The sequence below is a fragment of the Fukomys damarensis genome, unplaced genomic scaffold (genome assembly GCF_012274545.1).
Source record: "Fukomys damarensis isolate Sample0158 unplaced genomic scaffold, DMR_v1.0_HiC HiC_scaffold_32, whole genome shotgun sequence".
NCBI classification, from domain to species: domain Eukaryota; kingdom Metazoa; phylum Chordata; class Mammalia; order Rodentia; family Bathyergidae; genus Fukomys; species Fukomys damarensis.
This window is the reverse complement of record NW_022900944.1, coordinates 22,908,631-22,929,675: the sequence shown is the minus strand read 5'-3', so window position 1 is coordinate 22,929,675 and position 21,045 is coordinate 22,908,631. Positions and strand designations below refer to the sequence as shown.

Below are 21,045 nucleotides of genomic sequence, written 5' to 3'. Positions count from 1 at the left end.
GTATGCATAGACCATGGATCCATTGCCACAATCAAGCTAACAGACATATCCACCACCTCCAAAAGTTGTCTCATATTCCTTTGTTGTGTATAAGAACCCTTAGCACATCTACTTTTTCAACAAATTTTAAGTGCCTAATACATCATCATTGACTATAGGTGCTGTGCTGTACAGCAGATCTCTGGGTGATAACATTTTATTTGGAAGATCTTTAATGATCTTTAATGATTCCCTCTGGGGAGGGAAAAACTATTTCCTTTTATAAATAGACTACACATTGTACCAATACTTAATCTTATATGGGTGTCATCTTCCTTCCCTTCTGCCTTCCAAATCTAACACAAGTCCCTCAGTTTCTGGTCTACCCAAGAATCACATATGGAAAGAAATTCCAGAAAATGTCGTTCTTGTTATAATCAAGCAGACACAGAAAACCCAGCACAGCAGGGAATGGCATACACAAAGGCTTGAGGAGGAAATGAACTCAGTGTGCTGCGAGGCAGACAGAAGGTGAGGCTGTCGTGGGGACCCAGCTGACGTCACCTGGAGCCCATGTCTGTTTCTGTTAACTCTGAATTGTGGGATCTTGAGCAAGCCAGTAGTATTCTGAATTATTCTTTACAAGGGTCATTTTGGCTCTCACAAGTAGTAAAAAGAGGCAGCAGGGAAAATAGGCAGCTGCTGAGTTAGTGCAAAACAGAGAGTGGAGTAGGCCTGTGCTATGATCATGAAGTCATAGATAACAAAGAACTGGTCAGGGAGGTTTGCGGCCTCGTTTCTCTGATTGTGCAGTGTGGGGCACCCTCCATCCAGAGGGAGCTGCAGCAGATTTCAGTGGTCAGGGGCTCTCTGGTACTTTCTAAGCACTGACCTTTCTGTTGAGCCTGTTCTCCCTGGTCCTAAATGAGAAGACTGAGCACAGCAAGGTCACAGCACACTTGAACCAAAGCCACGCAGCTGAACAGCAGTGGGCTTCTGATCTTAGGCCAGGCAGCTCAGAAACCAGAAACTCAGCTCTTTCCAAAACATCCCGCTGCCTCCTCAGTGAAGGTCCTTGTGAAAATTAATGTCCATTAGCTGGTTATCTTCCCAAACATCACACTTGTCTGGCCTCTCACAAGTAGCTCAAATGTATAGGCTGCCATTCTCTGTCTAATTTCAATTCTAAATTTGTCATGTTTTCCCAGAAAAATGTGCTTGTCCCCCAAAAAGCCCTTTAAAGGGCTTTCCTTTCTTTATCTCAATATTATACCGCAAGAGACAAAAGCTAAAAAGCCAATGAATAAAGGATATGTGAGAATTATTGTTAAGCATGTAACAGAGGAAGGGTATGTTCAAGACATTAAAAAAAATAAACCTAAGATTTGTTTTCTGGCAAATCTCTATTTATTGATACCACTGTCTTTAAACAAAAAAGGAGTCTCAGTACAAAGTATATATGCCAAGACTGCTTTGAATTTTAAAATTATTTGCTTAGAGTATACATGTGTCTATAAACGATGAATATAATGTGGGCATAAATATATTTATCATAGATACATGGTGAAAATATGTAGTTGGTTATGGTCCACTTTCCTAGGAGTAAACTAGATCACAGACTCTCCAATTATGGAACTTCTTTTGGATTCTTCTTTCCAGAGAATGGGAAAAACATGGGAGGAACTGGAGAACTCCATAACTAAAGATGTTTGCGTAGGGTCACCATTCTCATACCTTTCTCCCGTTCCCTGCACCAAATTTGCTCTGCAGTGTGTTTCTTTCCCTACCTTTTAACAGATGTAAGATATTGCTGCTATTTTTTAAATGATCTTCGTGGCTATCTTATTAATCATACAAAGCTGGAGTTAGTTGGGAACAGTATTGGAGGAATTTTTGTATCAAATGGAGAAAGGCTGGACACTGGCTAATCTGGACACCCCTTTTCTTTGTAAGATTATGATTCCAGGGCCATGGATTCAGCCGCCAGCCTTGTAAGCGCAAGGACCCAAGTTCAATCCCTGGTACAAAAAAAAAAAAAAAAAGAACTAAGATTTTATGATTCCAGACGTCTTGAATATTTTATAAAAAATAGTCCAGAATAGCCACAAGTGCTCTAAAATGTACTTCTTATTATTAGAGAAGCCAAGTTAACTTCCTGTCATAAGAACACAAGGATGTTACTTCATCCCTGATTCCTGATTCCTGTAGTGACTGTGGCCAGAAGATGAGAAGAGGTCAGGGGTGAGGTAACATAGAGCAGCCAGGAAGTAGCTGGTGTGTGCTCTGAGGAGCTGCTCCGATTGCCTTCCAACCCTTAACAACTACAGCCGAGTACCGGTTATTTAGACCTGATGACAGCGTCAGTGAAATAAACTATGGCTCCTACCTTCAGAGAGCTGAGAGCCTGGTGAGAAGAGAAAATAAACACCCACTAAGTAGATAACAAATGCTTACTCATGCTATGCTAAGCACAAGGGAAATACGAATTTTAAGATGGTTTGAGCATCTGCAAAGTTTAAAAAATTTCCTTTAGTTATTTGCAATGCCAGGAATCAGACTCAGGGCACTTTGCATGTTAGGCAAGTGCTCTGACCTGAGCTACACTTCCCACATTCCAGAAAAGTTGATTGAAGAATCATGACTTGAGCTGAGCCTTGCGGACCAGACCACTGGAGCTAAGTGGAGAGAAGGCATTCTTGTGGGTGAACAGGGAAAAGGTGTGAAGCCAGGTGAATGAGTCTCTCGAATGAGAGTGTGTGACTTGTGAGGTAGAAGGGAGGCAAGCATGGAACTGTGGCAGGATGGGTGGGACCTGCTTGACTAAAGCACAAGGGAACAGTGAGAAATAGTGTGGCCAGTGAGGGTGGATAAGATGGAGCCACAGCACCTCAAAACCCTGAGAAAAGATTTCCAAGGCCAAACACTGGCGATGTCCGAGGGTGGATCCCCGGAAACAAGCAGTGTGGATGCAGTAGGCACCCTGCAGGCTGACTCAAGTGCAGACACTACGAGCCACGGCGGTATGGTGAGATCAGCTCAGTTCCAAGCTGCTTGGCTTACTGGTGTGCAGATGGGCGGGGCCTCGATGGCGTGGACCTCAGAACCCTCTCTGGAGGGTGCAGGCTGAGGTCCTGGAAGCCCAGGCAGCTGTTGCGTGTGGGATGTGTTTGTGAGGACTTTTGTCCAGATGTTAGTATTAATAAGCTTGGGATGAAATTCAGTTGGTCAGTGGCAGAAGAACAAAACCAGCTACCATCTCTTAATATTTGGAATGTAAAATCAACTTTTCAGCTTTAGTTACAATTTCATAACAGTGGTTTACATTTTCTAGTCAAATTAACAAGCCCATGTTATTAGAGGCCATTACCTCTTCAAATTATTTTGATATAATTAAAAACAAATTTTAACACAGGTAGTTGTTGGCAAAATGGACTCTTACGCAGTCTTCTTTTGATGAGGAGCTTGGGATCTTTTAACTTTTACAATTTTCTTGCTTTTTTGATGTTTTTTTCCTTTCTTTTGCTTTTTCTTTTGGTTGGCCTGTAAGAAAAGGGGGAAAAGGGGCAATGTTTCTGAGTCTTACAATTTTTTCCTCCTTACATTATATCTGAACTCCCCAATTGTGGTTTTTATCCTCAAAACTAGCTTAAAGTTGCTTTTCTCTCATGGGGGCTCCTTTTGATTCTCTATTTTGCTCACACTGAGGAGGAATCAGCTGTCTTCAGAGTGCTTATCTTTTGTCTATTCTGCTTTATTACTGTTCTGATTCCAACCCTGCTTACCACCCATCTGCCCCCACTGCAACCCTCTGAAGTTAGTGCTATAATCATCTACTTTTTACTTGTGAAGCGGTTTGGGGGCATAAGAGGGTAACTTGCCCAAAGCAAGAGCTAGTAGTCTGTCTAACTCCTGAACCCACGCTCCCCACCACATAGTATATGGTCCTCCTCAAACCTGAATCCTTAGCATCTCGTGCAGGATCTTCCTACTGGGTCTTGTCCTGCTTTCCCACCGCATTCCCTTCCTCTTTCCACATAAACTCTGGCTGTATTATGTGAGGCTCCCTGAGCATGGTAAAAGCTCTCATAATTCTTCTTTTTTGTTCCTGCTGCTATCTCCTCCTGGTGATTTACGTATCACTTAAGATCCAAATCAAATATGAGAAGTCTTCCTTAAAGCTTTTTACCTGCCTCTCTCCCCTAGCAAGGTTAATTACTCCTTTCTATGTCATCTTCAAGAATCACACATATGCCTTTATTTTTTATTTCTCCCACTGTATCACAGTGGCTATATATTGTTAAAGAACACTTGCTACAGAAGGGTTTACATCTTATTACTTTTGTATCTTCAGTGTCTAACATTCTGTTAAATACAATGTAAAAAGATAAAAATATATCTTTAATGGAGCTACATATATTCTTTGTCTCCCAAAGCTTATTTCTAACAGAAAGAAAATTTTGTTCTCCCTTTCACCAACCTGCTTCTCCCACTGTTTCACCAGTTCCTTCACTTTTGCTGAATCTGGATTTAGACACGTTTGACTCCCATTCTTCCTTGTAGCACTGCCAAAGAAACAGCAATGATATTTCTTTTTTCCATTACTAATTTAATACATTTTTTGGCGAAATAATGAAAATAAGCATGAATTTAATGAATTTTCTAATCAAACTACTTAAAATATAATAAAACATTTTCCTAAGACAAGGTTAACTGGTTGAATAATTTCATTTTTTCATTAATTTCTCTGTATAGTCTGAAGTGAGTGTGCTGCCTGAAAATAATAAGGTAGATACCTTGTTATTATTAAAATATCCTTTAATCAAGCTATTCTAATCTCTAAAAAAAAAAAGGTATTCAATGGGAGAGAATTAAAGACAAAACTACCACAATAATGGTTTGACAATTGCAAAAATTTGGAAATAACCTATATTTCTAACAACAGATTTTGATCATATAAATTATAGCACACTCACTGGCCATTAAATTTGGCCATTAAAATCGCATTATCAGGGCTGCAGGTATAGTTCAGTGGTAGAGATCGCTCACATGTCTGTGTTCAATCCCCAGCACACAAACACAAGACCAATATTAGAAAAAAAATGACATTATTAGAGATTCACCGACATGAGGAAATATTCATAATTATAGTGTTAAGGAAAAAAAGCAGATTATAAAACTGTAGGGTAATCTCCCTTATTGATGGGAGGTACATTTCAAGACATTCTGCAGATGCCTGAAACCTTGGGTGGTACCAAACCCTATAGAGGCTGTTTTGCATATATGTGCATACTCATGATAAAGTTTAATTATAATTTAGGCACAGTAATTAACAATAAATAATACAAAAACAAAACAATTATACAAATATACTATAATAAAATTATTTAAAACACATAAATTTTTATTTCAGGAATTTTCCATTAATGTTTTGTGGTCTCATGGTTGACTGGGTATAACTGAAACCTAGGAAAGTAAATCAGCAGATAAACAGGTAGTGTATGATTTTATGTGTGTATACAATACATACATACAAAGAAATATAAAATATAAATATAAGAAATATAAAAATAGAATACATACAAAGAAAATGAGGGAACGGGAACTTTGAAAGACCATATACCAAAGGATTAATTGTATTTATCACTGAATGATAGGTTATAAGGGATTTTTATTTTCTTCTATTCAATTATCTGCATGAAACATTTTCTAGAAGCCTATTTTCAATATTGCTTGAATCTGTCCTTTCACGGATTACAATCTTAATTAGCTTCAAATATATGTAATTTTCTTTGTTCTTGAAAAACAAACATTTTCAACAATGAAAATAATATCATTTAAGTATTACGTTATCTTTGGTTCCTAACCTCTACCAGAAATTTAATTTTAGGGGAAGAAATGACAGGAGCGGACCAGGTTTGCAGAGGGGCTAATCATGTGGAATTTAAGTGTCTGTGCGGAGAAGTACCCAGAAAGTAGTATTCATTATAAATTTAATGTCCCTGCCAATATGTCACATGCCACATAGGTTTGAGTTTTTACTTACATGATTTCTGTTTTCTCACAGGAAGGGCTTGGGGCAAATTGTTTAAGGTCCTTTAAGGATTTGAGGGCAACTGTCTCAGTGCTGGTGTTAATACAGGAACATCGTCTACTCCTCATTATTTGGGCCTCTGTGAGAAAGAGAAAGAGTAGAATACATGCATTTAGGTCACTGTTTCAATTGAAGTGATTCATCAAAAATTATGCATTTGACTAAGTCATGCTTTTAGTTATCATTTACTAATTGTTTGTAAATCATCACCACAAACTTTTAAAGTAGGCATTATATCCAGTTTTTAGAAAAGAAAGCTAAGGTTTAGAGCTGTTAAGTAAAGAATAAAGCTACACAGCTTTAGGGGGCAGGAATAAGACTTCAGCTCAGGTATTTCTGAGTCCAAAGATGTTGTTCGCAGCTACCCTCCTTTTCTCTTTTGGAGCAAAAGGATTTTCATAATACTTAACAAATTCCCAATACACATCAGACACACTGGCACATAATTCATGTGTGCTATGTGGACAAGTTTCTTAACCAACCCCCAGATTCATTTTTACCTCACCTTAGTGGAATGGAATTCCTTCAAGTTTGGACAGAAAGTTCTACTTATAACAAATTACCACTTCCATTCATCTCTCCTCCCCACTGCCCAAATTTTTCAATGTGCTTTAAACTATTGAAAATTCTTTAGAATATGTTTTCATAGTTTAATTTACTTATTTCAAACTTTAATTTACTTTCATTCAGTGTATATTTACTCAGTGCTTACTTTTTTATTTGTACTGAGGATTGAACCCAGGGCCTCACACTGAGTTTTATTCCCCTTTTTTTAAAAAAAATGTTTTTATTTTGAGTTGCCTATGCTGTTCTCAAACTTGTGATTCTTCTGTCTCACTCTCCCTAAGGTGCTGAGATTACAAGCATGTCCCACCATACCAGGCACAGGAAATGCACGTACTAAAAATTTCTACTTTACAGATAAGGAAGCTGAGTTCTAGAAAAGTTATTTGCCCAAGGTAACAAAAGTTGTTAGTAGACAGATGAGGGACAACCTCTCTGATTCCTGGATTGTCATTCAGGTAACCATAGACATATATATCAAGAAACAATGTCAGTGACAAAAATAATTTGGGAGATAGTTTTTCATGATCAGCTGCCAGTGCTGCTGGTTTCATATCCTTTACTATAAACCACCCATTTCTGTGAAATGAAAATAAAACATGCAGAAATTCCTTTGATCTGGGAGAGGGCTTCCCATTATAAATGTTCAAACATTTATTGCACACTTCTAGGAACTCACACACCTAGACTGAGAAGACTCTTGTTTGACTTGGCAGCCCAAGTTATGACCTTTGGATAATCAACCACCAATGTGCTCCTATGAGTGACTGTTCCTTTCTAATGTATACAGAACATTCAGTGTTATCTGGCAAACCAAGAGATTTTCATAGTGATTCACATGTCTGACTTCACTAACGGTATAACTCAAAACCCCTTACCTTGAACTTCAAACAGAGCCAGGAAGGTGATGCCGAAGAGGAAGGAAAAGCTACGTCTCTTCATGGTGGTGGAAGGAAGTTCCACAAAGTCACTCCTATGTTGAATTTCAAGCCTGAGAAAATCTTTATAGAACATGCTCTTGGGGATCATATTTATTCAGGAAATCCATTTCCCTCCTAAACCCTGATTGGCTGTTATCCTTAGCTGATCTAGCTAAACTGACCACAAACTCGATTTTCCTGGGGGAAACCCTATTCTCAGATCCAAGGGAATTTCTGCATGTTTTATTTCCATTTCATATAAATGGGTGCTTTATAGTAAGGGATGTGAAACCAACAGCACTGGCAACCTTTATAAACACATAGCTGTTCACCTGGGTGAAGGACATGATGAAAATACTACTATGAAATAAGGGCTGGAAATGTGGTTTCCAAGTGGAAAATACTAAAGTCCAGGTAAGTAATTCATTTATTACTTATAGCATATCTTTCTGAATAATAAATGGCTACATTTATCTTGTATTAACCACCCTACGACTTAAAGCACTGTAGCACTTATGTTCCAAGTGATTTTCTACTAGTGGTAAGTTCCTTTTTGTCATTGGTACTACAATTTGTTTTTTAAATTCTTAGATCATTTAGCATGTCTAGTAGTGTGCAAAGGATCCAAATTAACAGAGGCTGAGATAGAAGCTTATTTCCCTCTGACAGAGGTGGATTGATATTATGTCTGGCTCTAAAAAGGCCCCCAGAAGACTCAGAGATGGGAGTTTCAAAAGGCAGCTGGATCACTAAAAGGCTCTAAGTTCAACAGTGGGCTAATCCACTAATGGGTTCATCATCTGATAACATTCTTGGGAGGTGATGAAAACCGAGGCGGAGCCTGGTTTAAGGGGGGCACAGAGAGGATGCCTTTGGGGTCTACACCTTGTCCCTGGCCCCTCCCCCTTCTTCACTGCCATGAGGTGAGGAGCTTTCCTCTGCCATACCCTTCTGCCTGATGTATCTGCCTCACCACAGGACCAAAAGCAACAGAGCCCACTCACTCTGGACTAAAACCTCTGAAATTATAAGCCAAAATAAACTTTTCTTTCTTTAAATTGTTTTACTCAGGCATTTTGTCACAGCAATGGAAAGGTAACACAGTGGACCGTCACTTGTACACTGACCCATCTTAGAAGTTGCACCCATCACTTTCCATTATCTGTCCTGTAACCAAAGTCACACGGCCATAAGTAGCTTCAGGGGAAGAAATGATATCTCTAGTCTGGTTTACCAGCTAAAGACTGGAGGTTGCATTACTGAATAACAGTGTTGGTTGGGTGGCTGATCTTGGCAGAGTCCAGGCTCCACCGTGAGCCTACGACCTCCCCTGACTTATTTTCTCCTCAGTCCTCCTTGGTCTTCACTTTGGTGTTGTAGCAGCCACTTTTCCAAGCCTAAAAGATGGAATAAACTTGTGTTTGAAGGTAATTGCTGCCATTCCTACTCCAAAATACACAAAAGGAGTATGGACAAAATTGATACAGCTATGTAACTAAAACTGAGACAGGTTTGTTTAAACACCAATATTGGTTTTGTCATCGCTGAGGAAAAGCAGAAAAAAGAATTCAGACCAGGGGCCTTGCTACAGAAAAGTAAAAAGTACTGGAATATCATCAAGGAATGAAAGTTTTTTCGTTTTTTTTTACTATCTTATAACATATAGAGTAAAAATAACGCTAATTCTAAATTTCCAAATAGGCAACATTTTTTTCAGTATTGGGAATTAAACTCAGGGGAACTTTACTACTGAACTATATCCCCAGCTCTTTTTATTTTATTTATTTTTATCAGTACTTGTTTGCAGTGCATAATGTTTACATTCCTTATGTGGAGCTTGTACATGTATATATCTTAATTCCTTTTTTCATTTCCTTTCTCGTCACTATGTCCTTCTCCCTTAAGGGAGATCCCCTTCTCTTGAACCCCTTCCCATCTGAGGAAGATCAATCTCTTTACTCCTATCTTTTATTTTTCTCTTTACTTATAATTTGGGGTTCTCATATAAGAGAAACCATATAATATATAGCTTGTGTGTCTGATTTATTTCACTTAACATTATTATCTCAAGGCGCATCCATTTTCCTACACATGACTTGATGAAGAAATGCTCAGGATTGCTGGCCATTAGAAAAATGCAGATTATGCCAAGGATTTAGCTCAGTATTTCTGCTGCCTGCCTCACAAGCACGAGGTCCCGAATTCGAGTTTGAGTTCGATCCCCAGTACCAAAAACAAATTTTAAAAAATGCAGATTAAAACTGTAGTATGGTTTCACCTTGCCCCAGAAAGAATGGCCATCAAGAAATCAAATACTATAATAACAGATACTGGCTCTGTGGAAAAAAAAGCCCTTTTACTTTGTTGGTGGGAGTGAGAACTAGTACAATCACTATGAAAGTCAGTATGGAGATTCCTTAAAAACTAAAACTAGAAATTCTATTTGACCCAGCAATTCCTTTACTGAAAGAGTTAAAGACACAATACAGTGATGTATGCATATGTATATTTATAGCAGCACAATTTATAACAGCTACATCTTGGAAGCAGCTTATATGTCTATCAAGAGATGAACAGATAAGGAAAATGTGGTATTTACACACAATGGAGTACTACTCTGCCATAGAGAAAGACAAACCTTTTTATTTTTTATCTTGAGATGGGGAAATTGCCCAGGTTGGCCTCAAACTTTTGATCTTCTCATCTCAGTTTGCCAAATAGTGGAGATGACAGGCATGAACCACCAGTTCTACCAAAATAGCAATTTTTTTTTTTTTTTTTTTGGTACCAGGTGTCAAGCTCAGGACCTTGTGCTTGCAAGGCAGGCAGCAAAACCGCTGAGCTAAATCCCCAACCCTCCCACTAAGCAATTTTTGAATAAACTAGAAATAATTCCTAATTTAATTCTTAAGGAACAATGCTTTAAAATATAAAAGCTTTTATTTAGGAAAGAAAGGTGATTTTCAAACATCAAAAATACACAAGTTTTACCAGGAAAACACTTCCTTTCCTGGGATTATTTTGAATGACCTATTTAAATTGATAGAAATAACCTAGAGTGATTAGGAAAATACTGTTGATACCTTATGTGGGGCCCTTTGAACCAGTAACAATAGAAATTTAAAACCAGGCTAAGAAGTATGAGAAAATAGACAAAGCTTTTAATTGAGGATGCAGAGAAAATGGGGAAAGGACTTCCAATGGAGGAAAAAGCTGAAGGAGAACAGCTGTGGTGGAAAAAGTCAGACTGGCCTGTTAACAAAGCCAAGGGACCAGCTTTTATGGGGTGAGGCCCTGGGTGGGCTAGGTACTATTTGATAATCATCTCAGTTGTGGTTCTGCAGAAATCCTTATCATTTAAGGGGAATCTGGTTTCCATGACAAGATTACTCCTGCATGGGGTACCGGGTATCCTCCATTCCGGTCAAGGAGTAATTGCTCCCCCTTGCATGGTGGGTGATCTTCATGAGGTGATAGGTACACACAAGCTCTCTTGTTCCTGGAATCCAAGGTGACTACAGATTTAGGACAGTGACTGGAGACTTCTAGGTGCCATTCTATGCGGTCTGGAACAAGATGTTGTAAAAGCAGGCAACTGAACTGCACATCTCGAGAGCACTTCAGTCACCTCTTATCTTGGTGTCCTCGGTCTCGAAGAGGAAATGAGATATGTTAGGGAAATCTAGGGGCTCAATCTCAAGTTTCAAGACCGAAATTTCTCACGTGATTAACATGCCTGTGTGCCGAGCTGACAGAAATCTGACTCAAAGTTTAAAGACAGATGCAGATTGAAGATATAAAAGATGTATAAAATGAAGGCAGAGATGATAAGTTTTATCCTACTTTTAGTTACTCATTGCAAACCGGCCCAAGTGGAGAGTCAGTGCTTCTTAGCAAAAGCAGCTTTTAGGTTCCTGTCATACTATCACCCAATAAAGAATATGATCTTTTTAAAAAAATTCTTCTTATTGAGTTTATTGGTACAATCTAGGTATACAATACAGTTACATTCATTATTGGGATCCTGTACCTTTACATGACAGGTCTTGATTCTCATTTTTTCCCCTTGTCCCTGGCCTCCCTTCACCCCCTCCTCCCCTCCCCATTTACAAACACTTTATTTCCATTTTTTCAATTTCTCATGTTTTTTCCTCTCCCTTATTACCTTTCCCCTACCCTTCCCACTTTCCCTATACCTTTAGCCGTTTACTTCCTATTTCACATTATCAATTATCTCATTAGGATCCTGTGTACTATTATAGTATTTCACACCAGAGAAATTATTCGGTATTTCAGTTAAAGAAATCTCTGTCTGAACATTAAAAATAGGGAATCCTAAAATAAAACTAAAAAGGAAAGTAAAATAGAAAAGCCAATGATGTAACATTAAAATAATCCTTAATTCTGAAGATGAAAATGGTCCCTGAATGCATTTAAACCACTTCTTCCTCTTTTAGTCTATTTTATTCTTTTTTTTCATTATTTAGAGAATACTTTATTAGTTTCTGTAATCAAACCCACGTAGATATGACCTTACATATTTAATGTAGTGCATTATCCCTGTACAAATGGAAAAAAATAAACATAAAAAATTAACGTTTCTAGACCAATATGGCTATCAATTTCTGTACAATGCCGACTCAACACAGTAAATTGGGATAACTTTTTCCAAAGTTGACAGCACAGTTAAAGTTTCAAAAAATTCAAATTATATATATTTATATATACATATGTATATATATATATATATGTTTATATTTATATAAAAAATCAATAATGGCAGTATGTTATGCATTAATAGCAGCAACAGCTTCTCCAGGTTCTGCAGTCATCTGAACAAAATTATAGATAAAGAATATGATCTTTTGAAGCACAAAATATTAAGAAAATAAAGAATCCTGTGGCTATCAGTTTCACCAAAACTTCTATCATGGAGGTCAGCCATCTATAGAATAACATTTAGTATGTTTTGAATAGAACACAATTGTACCAAGTTGCTTTTCACAAATGTTTCAATGTGTTATTTCCTGTCTCTGATAACAATGGTGTAGCTATGAAGGATGAGAAATGGTGCATTTATGCTCATTTTCTAGGGCATAAAAAGAGGCCTGACGATTTCCAAAAGTAAAAGTTCAATAGCAAATAATTTCAAATATTTAAAGCAGATATTACATTTGCTGTGGCTATTCAGAATTCTTCCAGCTGCAGAAGTTAAAGCCAAGGTTAGTGAGATAATGATACTTAGAAATCATGCCCAATTCCCCTCAGAGAATATTATTTGTGAGAACAGGATAAGAGTGGGAGGAAAAATAGGGTGAAAGACCCAAAAGAAAAACCACCCTTCTCAAAACAGGATCTGAAAAACAAAACAAAACTTGACCAAACAAAAACAAATGAGTTTAGAAAGCCTTAGTGCTGTAGTTATTTAATAGTTTAAGGCAAGACAGAAATATCATTTGAAGATAATAAAAGTATTAAAATGGTCTGATCAAGAAGAGCTAAATGATATTGTAAAAATAAGTACTAGAAATATTTTTTGGTGTGAGACTGCTATACACCAGCAGCTCAACATAATTCTTGAATATACTGGAATAAAAACTACAATAGCTGGGGCTGGGGATTTAGCTCAATGGTGCCACTGCCTGCCTTGCAAGTACAAGGTCCTTAGTTTGATATCAAAAAAAGGAAAATACAATAGACCTGCTCTTGTTCTACACATTGACTATATATACTATACTACAGATAGGGCTTTCATTTCCACTCCCTCTAGAGACTTCCAAAAATGAGGTTTCAATGAGGTAGCTTCTATATTCTCCCTTTAAAGGTAATCTGAAAGCAATACCATTGGTAGAATAAAAAATTAGCATATAAATTATTTTTTTCTTCCCTCTCTTCTACCAGCAGCTCCTTTCCAACTTTCACCTTCGTCTTTCTAGATTGGTTTAGCTCTTGAATTTTATCTCACCTGCAGAGTCGTCAATTATACAGGCAACATTTCAACTTGAGCTTCATCCGAAGTTTAGTAAAAATATTTCTGGAATAAAATAAAAATCACCTAAACAGTTGGGCATGGTGGCATATACCTGTAATCCCAGCACTCAGGAGGCTGAGGCAGTAGGATTACTGAGTTTGAGGCCAGCCCAGGTTACAATATGAGTTTGAAGCCAGCCTGAGCTACATAATGAGACCCTGTCTCAAAAAACCAACAAACCAACCAAACGAACCCTAAACAATGTTCTTAAACAGTTTTTTCTCATTATATACTCCCCTTCCTTAAGGAAAACACATTTAAATGAACTAAAATCTAAATTAAACTTCTCCTCAAGGAGAGAGATTGAATACTAATAGATCTTGTTGACTATAGAGTCGAGCTTTGGTAGGCCAGTGCTCATTGTATTAACTAAGATGTTTTTAGCCTTCTAAGAACCAATGTATTTTCCCCCTGGAGCAATAACCCCTCTTTGAGAACATATGCTATAGAATAAAGTTAGAAGAGATATTAGCATTTTATGCCACATTGCTGTGTGAGATGGTGTATGGAAGACTGGTAATGGAGGTGGCAAAAAAATTTACCAACAATCAATGAATATGAAAAAGTGAGCTTACTGAGATCATAGTACACTGACAAGAGGGGCAGAGGGTGAGTTTCTAAGACAGGAATTGTCCCATTGGGATGAGAGATTGAGTTTTGGGTTTTTTTTTTCTTTTTCTTTTTTAAATATAAAGGACTGAAGTTGGGGAAAAGGTTCTGTTAGCAAATGCACTTATATCAGAAATGCATTTTTCCAGGGCATCTTGTTCCTTGGTAATCTTCCAGGAACACCTGCATTTTGTCTAAAGTTTTATATTAAAGTTGCAAAATTACTGGGAATGTAGCTCAGTGGCAGTGTGACTGCCTGGAAAGCATATAAGGTCCTTAGTTTGATCCCTGGTTTGGGGGTGGGGGACAGTTGCAAAATGGAAAGGTGATTTGCTTTGCCCTCACAGGGGACTCTTTCTTACTGGGAGAAAAATTTACTTTAGGCTTATGCTGCTTTTGGTCAGTGTTAGAATATTATCTTATGACTGTTTAGTATATCTTTAATGGGAGATTTTTGTCGCTGAGGATTTTAACTTTTTTGCTGCCAATAGCTATGATTATCTCTCGCTGACAAATCAGCGAAACATAAATCATTTGTCAAGTGTTTATTTCCATAACTGCTCTGAGCAGGATGGGGATTTTGCTAGGGGCACTTAAGTTTGTTGATCTACTAGAGGTTGTGTGCTGTGTATGAAGTTTGAGTATGAAATCACTGAGTGGCTTGGTCAAAGGGTAAAGAACCAACAGATTTCTCAGCAAAAGACTGGAATCCTCATTTGGCCATCATTTGGAGATGAATCTTCTGGATCCTTGAAAACACAAACTTGATAAGGCAGTTGAATAGACAGCAACCAAAAATCAGTAGCAGTACAGTGGCAACCAGAGGCCCCTTTTACTTAAGGTGTGGCTGGTCCTATTATATGCAGACATTTTAAGATCTGAATTTTTACTGGCAGATCTGTGAAACTATACTTCCTTTGACTCAGGACCAACATGATTCTGGCTGAGTCTGTTGTAAGGATTACTATCAGGCACTTATGGGTGAGAACCTTTCCTTACCTCCTCTTGGTTCTATCTACCTTTTAGAAGGCTGACTCAGGTGACTCTCTTAAGACATTTACAACTGTCATGCTTTCCCCTTCATCTTTATGAGAGTTTTTCTTGGAAGGCAGACTGCTCAACAGTTGTTTTCATTGGCCCTCTCGCTGGAATGCTGTTATGTTTGTTAAGGGCTTATTTGGTACCACACTGGCAGGATAGGTTTGACAATTTAAAGCCAGTGTCCTTTTAGCCACATTTGAGCAAAAAAGTGGTTTACAACGAGTAATTCTTAGGCCAAGTTTACTTCGTGTCTATCGTTAAATTTAATTTTACCTGTTTTGTAGGTGATAACATCTCAAGACATTGGATTAGATTGCTTTGTTATTTTCACTTCGGAGAATTTTGAGATACCAGTTACAAAGTTTTAAGGAAAATATAAAATAAAACTAACCAGAGCAAAATTAGTTTGCTAACAATTTTGAACAAAGGTTTTTATTATATCAATTTTTACTGAAGATAATCAAAGCAAGAGACAATATGTTGGTAGGACTTGTTAGAATCTTTTCTATGAATTTGACTGTAAATGTTCCAGAGAACAGTAAGAACTATGAATGACAAAAGATTTTAAAAAGCCAGGTTAGAATTTTGATGAGTTTAGCAATTGATGAGATAATCTAGTTATTTATTTTATATAGCATTTTAAGATAAAAATCATGAGTGACATTATATCAGAACTAGTAGGATCTCTTGTTCACACACACACACACACACACACACATATATATATAGGTAACTAATATGCAATCCTTTTGATTATCCTTTTGATGATTTTGTTTGGAATGGACAGTGTTTTGGCAAGTGTAATAGTACAATTAGGAACCCATAAACATAGACTTGAAAAAGTATCATTATAAATAATTTTGGTTTGGGACAGGCACCAAGATGGTCAAGTGTCCTTTCTGGCTCTGCACTATAGAAGATAGCTTGTATATTTGGCAAACACAAATGTACTCAACATACACAAAAGTCAGCAGTAACAAGCATTGCAGCTTTATAGAAATTGTTGTGTAATATACAAGCCCTTTATAGATCAATTTAGCTTTTTACATTTAAGGTGAAATTTAGAATTCCTTATCAGGTCTTACAAAGGTCAACAGTATTGACAAAAATCCAAAAATAGCTTTAGATCTCTTATAAGGTCAGGAACTAGTCTTAATAATCACAATGAAAGCCAGATGTGGTGGTACATGACTGTAATCCCAGTACTTGGGAGGCTGAGGCAGGAGGATCGATCACTCAGAGTTCAAGGCTAGCCTGGATTACACAGCAAGACCGTCTCAAAAAATCAAAACACAAACAAAAAAACACATCACAGTAAGTGTATTTAATTTATACAATGAAATGTTTTAAAGCCAACAGATTTAGACTAGATTTTAAATGATGTAATTGTATAGAATATAAAGAACAGAAATATCAAAAAGTTTTGATCATTTATATGCTTAAACCTATATATAATGTATTTTATAAAAAAGAGTTCTCACTGGTCACCCAGGTATTCTTTTTTTGTTTTTGTTTTTTGTGTTTTTTTGGTACTGGGAATCAAACTCAGGACCTTAGCTTGTGAGGCAGGTGGCAGCACCACTAAGTCTTGGCCCCCATGTATTTTTAATTTTGCAAACTTTGCACGTCTCTATGCTGTATACTCTAGAAGGGGCTTAATTATATTTGTTTTTATATTAGGCTAAAGGCATACTATTTAGTGTAAGTATAAGAGGGTTAGTTTAAATCCAAAGGTATAGAGCAATGGTTAAGCTGTCTCTAAGAGCAGCGAGTATTATTCTACATTAATATTTGCTTTTATTGTATCAAGAGACATGATAAAGTGTCTTTGGGTTTGGGGATACAGGGGATTGAACCTACGACTCCCTGCATGATAGGCAAGTGCTCTACCACTGAGCTACATCCCCATCTCTTTTTATTTTTTATTTTGAGACATAGTCTAAGTTGTTCGGGCTGGCCTTGAATTTGGGATCTTCTTGCCTCAGCCTCCCAAGGAGCTAGAATCGATGCACATTTTTTCAGTTGGTTTTTATATGAATTATTAACACCTAAATAGACTGTTACAGAAATCTTTGGAAAGAAAACTGTGGTGACATTTTTACCTGGAATGATCTGATTAGAAGAAGGCAGGCCCAGCAAGGTCCATGTGTGAACATAGCACTAGCTCTGGAGAAAAGGTTCTAGAAGGCTGGCACCGAAACTGCTCATTAAAATTGTGCTCACCAGTGAATCTGGGCTCGTATCAGATTCACTGCCCCAGCTCTTCCAGGGCCTCGAAACAAAGACCAGCCGCTTCAGGGGCAGTGTACTCACTGCGCATGCGTAATTGCGCGCGCAGCCAACAAGTTTCCAGAACCTTCTCAGTGCAGAGTTTACTGCAGAGTGCCAATGCTCGCCCTTTTTGCGTGTCGCCGCTGAGAGTGCTGCTGCCCGAGCTGACCCTGACTGGTGACAGACGCAGGACGGAGAGGTAGCCTTTGGGCTCAGGGGGCTTCTCCTCTGTGCCCCCGCAGCAGCCATACCACAGCCTCCTGACTCGAGGGGTCCGAGTGGCGGGGCTTGAGAGTGGGACACAAGGCCGCGGGGCACCGAGGGGTGGGGGGGCAGGGCGTGGTGAGGACTGGAAGGCAGGCACCAGGTCAGCCGGGGGAGGGGACGCTTTCACTTGGAACGGAGGCTGCAGGGAGCTTCGCCTCTCAGGGCCTGGCGTGGCGTGGCGTGGCCAGGCCTGGGAACTGGACGCCTGTAGGGACGGGCGGTTCCCATGAGAAGGACTGGGCTGAGGAAGGAGAAAATCCCAGTGAAGCTACATTTATGACTACACAGGGGTTTTAGGAGAAACAGAAACCTGGCTGTTTATGACTGTCGTGGGAAAGCAGCCAAGGATTAGTCAGGACTGTTGAAATCAAGAGTCAGTTATTAATTCTCCTTTGGACAAGAGTTTTAACCTCTTTGGCCTTGAAAAATTCCAGTTCTATGTGTAGAGAGGAACTGAATAGTGATGTAACTATACTCTCAGTTTTCACATGTGTTGTCCAGCCTCCCCGCACATCTTTTTAGTTATGGAATCAATGTGCTCTCTTTAAATAGGTACACAGACTGATCCTGTCACAGTGAAGATACGAGGCTTCCTCTAACTTGTGAGAGGGGAAGTTCCTCTCATATTGAAACCTCCAGGCCTCTTTTAATTTCTCATGGTGTGGACTTACCCTCCTTTTGGCAGTGATTGCTGCTATTAAAGGATGCTGACTTGAAAAAGGTTTACTTCTTAAAAGTCCCAATTCAGATTCTTCTTATTTTTTTAATCTTTTCTCTCCATTTGGAGATTCATTCTTTCCACTCAAAATGTCATAATATGGTAAGCTATCTTCAAGGAAAACAGTTTTGTGGGATTTCATGTCTTCTAGAGTGCATTTCAGGTCATTAAAAATGAATTCTTCCTTACTCTTACTGTCTGGCTTCTTGGTTTATATTTCTAATGTGAAGTTTTAGCACTGGGTCATATTTGTGAATAAATAATTGTGAGCAAGAATGTCAAGATATCATTTCAAGAATGGCTTAGCCAAAAGTTGTCAGTAGTGCATCATTTTTTTAAAATGGTGCCTGGGATTAAGCTCAGAACCTTGTGCTTGTGAAGTGACACTGAGCTAAATCCAAAGCACATCATTTTTGGTCTATGACTTTTGACAAGTAAGTTTATGGTCTGATGACTTGTGATTATGGTTGTTAGGAAGCTGCTGTCTAACCTGAAGGAAAATGATTTTGAACAGGGAGAAGAAATTTTTATTTTAATATAGCCATATTTATTTTAAGTGATTTACTGTAAAATTGTTTAACTTCAAGAAAGAATCCACATTCTTGAAACATATTTACTGTTTGCCATTAATTTCAATCTATTCATCAACCTTTCCTTACTATGATTCTAGACTTTGAGGAAAAACATATGAACAATAATTTATTCCCTCAAAGACCTCACAGTTTAGTGGGGGAAAGCAGCATGTAAGTTAATTACTATAGGAGAAAATATTATTTTAAAGGATTGTACAAAGTGGAAGGGCAGAGAAGTCCACAGCGTTGGCCAATGGATTCTAATACAGCTGTTTAAATTAGTTCTGAAAGGGAGAATTAGTTGAAGTTTGAAATGTATTCTGAGCAGGAGGCTTGAGAATGTATGCTCAATATCCGAAACTGTAAATACTTTGGCAAAGGTGAAGGGTGATAGTGATTAAAAAGTTTAGTGGGCTTGGGATTTAGCTCAGTGGTGCTGCCACCTGCCTTGCAAGTGGAAGGTCTCAGGTTTGATCCCCAGTACCAAAAAAAGAAAAAGTTTGGTCATCTAGTATTTTGAATGTAGATTAATGCTACGCATAGTAAAGATCCAATTAGTATATAGAATAGAAAGTGTAGTCCTGCATTTAGTTGAGTGATAATGAAGGAATGTTGGGAAATGAGGCTAGACTCATTTCAGGAGGATGAAAGATCTGGTAAATTTCTAGATTAGGAGACATCCAGGGATTTTTAACCAAGGGAAGATATGCAGAGATTTATGTGTATGTGCACACATATGGCTATATGTACATCTAATGTTGTTATTAAACAATACCTATTAAATCATATTTTATATAAACATTTTCTGATGTCTGTTTAGTTTATATATTTTAAAAATGGCTCTTCTTATGTCAAGTCTGTTTATTTTCAGTAACAGACGTTTCAGTTTGTAGTATTTCATCCATACAATAATGCTTTTGCTTATTAAGATTGTACTTTCTGGATCAGGCCTGCATTCTTGCTGACAGTTGGTATTATCCAAGTTAAAATTTCTTGCCAGTGAGTTAGTGTTAATGGTATCCTATAGCGATATGAATATGTATTTTCTTCATTACAAATGAGATTTCATTTTTTCATGTTTAGAATTTGTGTTTTTTCTCCTATGAATTTTTTACACATTTCTGTTTCACATTTTTCAACTAGTTGTCTTTTTTTTTTTAAATGCATGGGGAATCTATATGTGTTCCAGAAGTTAGCAATTTATCAACTAAATGTACTACAAATACCTCCTTAGTAACTAATTGGATGTGGGAGGTGAAAATAGAAGTAAGGTAGAATTACTCATGGGTTTCTGGTTTGGGGAATTGAGTGTATGCTGGTACAGTTAAACTAGGACATAGACTATGCAGTAGAAACAGGTCTAGGAGAGAAGGGAATTACTTTAAGATACTTTGGAATTTGAAATTCCTATAGAACAGTGGTGGTGAACCTATGGCATGCATGCTGCAGTGGGCTATTTATTATCATTGAAAGCTTCAAAAGATTCACCATCACTGTGGTAGAATACTCAGGTGCAGATGGGTCACAAAAACTTGCTTATTAAAAAAAACAAACTTGCTTATAGGAGTTTGAATCTCAGACCAAGTTATCTTATGACCTATCAGTCATATAGAAATCTTATATGATAGGCCTTTAGGGGACTAAATTGAGACTCTTACGTCCCCTACTGTTACCTATCCCAACTTCTCCAGGGCAAAGATTGTACATTCTAAGCTTCTGAGGAAATAAGATGTCAAGTGACCCACATCTTAGTTATCTTAGTTATAATTACTTTATTATTTTTTGTCTCTCAACACTTAAATAATCACTTCTAATATTTTCAGGGCAACACATCATTTTTATTTTGAAAACCATTCAGCACATTTGTCTTACATAATGTGTAAAAATATATATTTACATTTAAATGTTTTCCAATTATTCATTTTTCTTAATTACACAAGTTAGTCCATATACACTTTTTTTTTTTTTTTTTTTTTTTTTTT

General features: G+C 37.7%; 2 protein-coding genes across 5 annotated transcripts in view; one reads left to right on the top strand and one right to left on the bottom strand.

The window, feature by feature from the left end:
* Positions 1–1,109: 1,109 nt before the first annotated feature.
* On the bottom strand, positions 1,110–17,540 carry Cxcl9 (C-X-C motif chemokine ligand 9). 3 transcript variants are annotated; one of them, XM_010619869.2, is made up of 7 exons: positions 17,338–17,540; positions 13,520–13,588; positions 7,513–7,607; positions 6,023–6,149; positions 4,457–4,541; positions 3,419–3,519; positions 1,110–1,997 (listed from the first exon to the last, which is right to left on the bottom strand). In XM_010619869.2, the coding sequence occupies exons 3-7, from the start codon at positions 7,574–7,576 to the stop codon at positions 1,991–1,993; spliced, it is 384 nt and encodes a 127-aa protein (XP_010618171.1). In that variant the 5' UTR covers positions 7,577–7,607; positions 13,520–13,588; positions 17,338–17,540; the 3' UTR covers positions 1,110–1,990. The 3 variants fall into 3 exon arrangements, with proteins under 3 accessions (XP_010618171.1, XP_010618172.1, XP_010618170.1); XM_010619870.3 differs by having other exon boundaries at positions 17,459–17,533; XM_010619868.3 differs by lacking the exons at positions 13,520–13,588; positions 17,338–17,540 and having other exon boundaries at positions 1,117–1,997; positions 7,513–7,708.
* Positions 17,541–17,593: 53 nt separating this feature from the next.
* Positions 17,594–21,045, top strand: part of Art3 (ADP-ribosyltransferase 3) — a 102,653-nt gene continuing 99,201 nt past the window's right edge. For both annotated transcript variants that reach the window (XM_010619864.3, XM_010619862.3), the window contains exon 1: positions 17,594–17,705. The gene's annotated coding sequence lies outside the window, so the exon portion shown is untranslated. The remainder of the gene's footprint in view (positions 17,706–21,045) is intronic.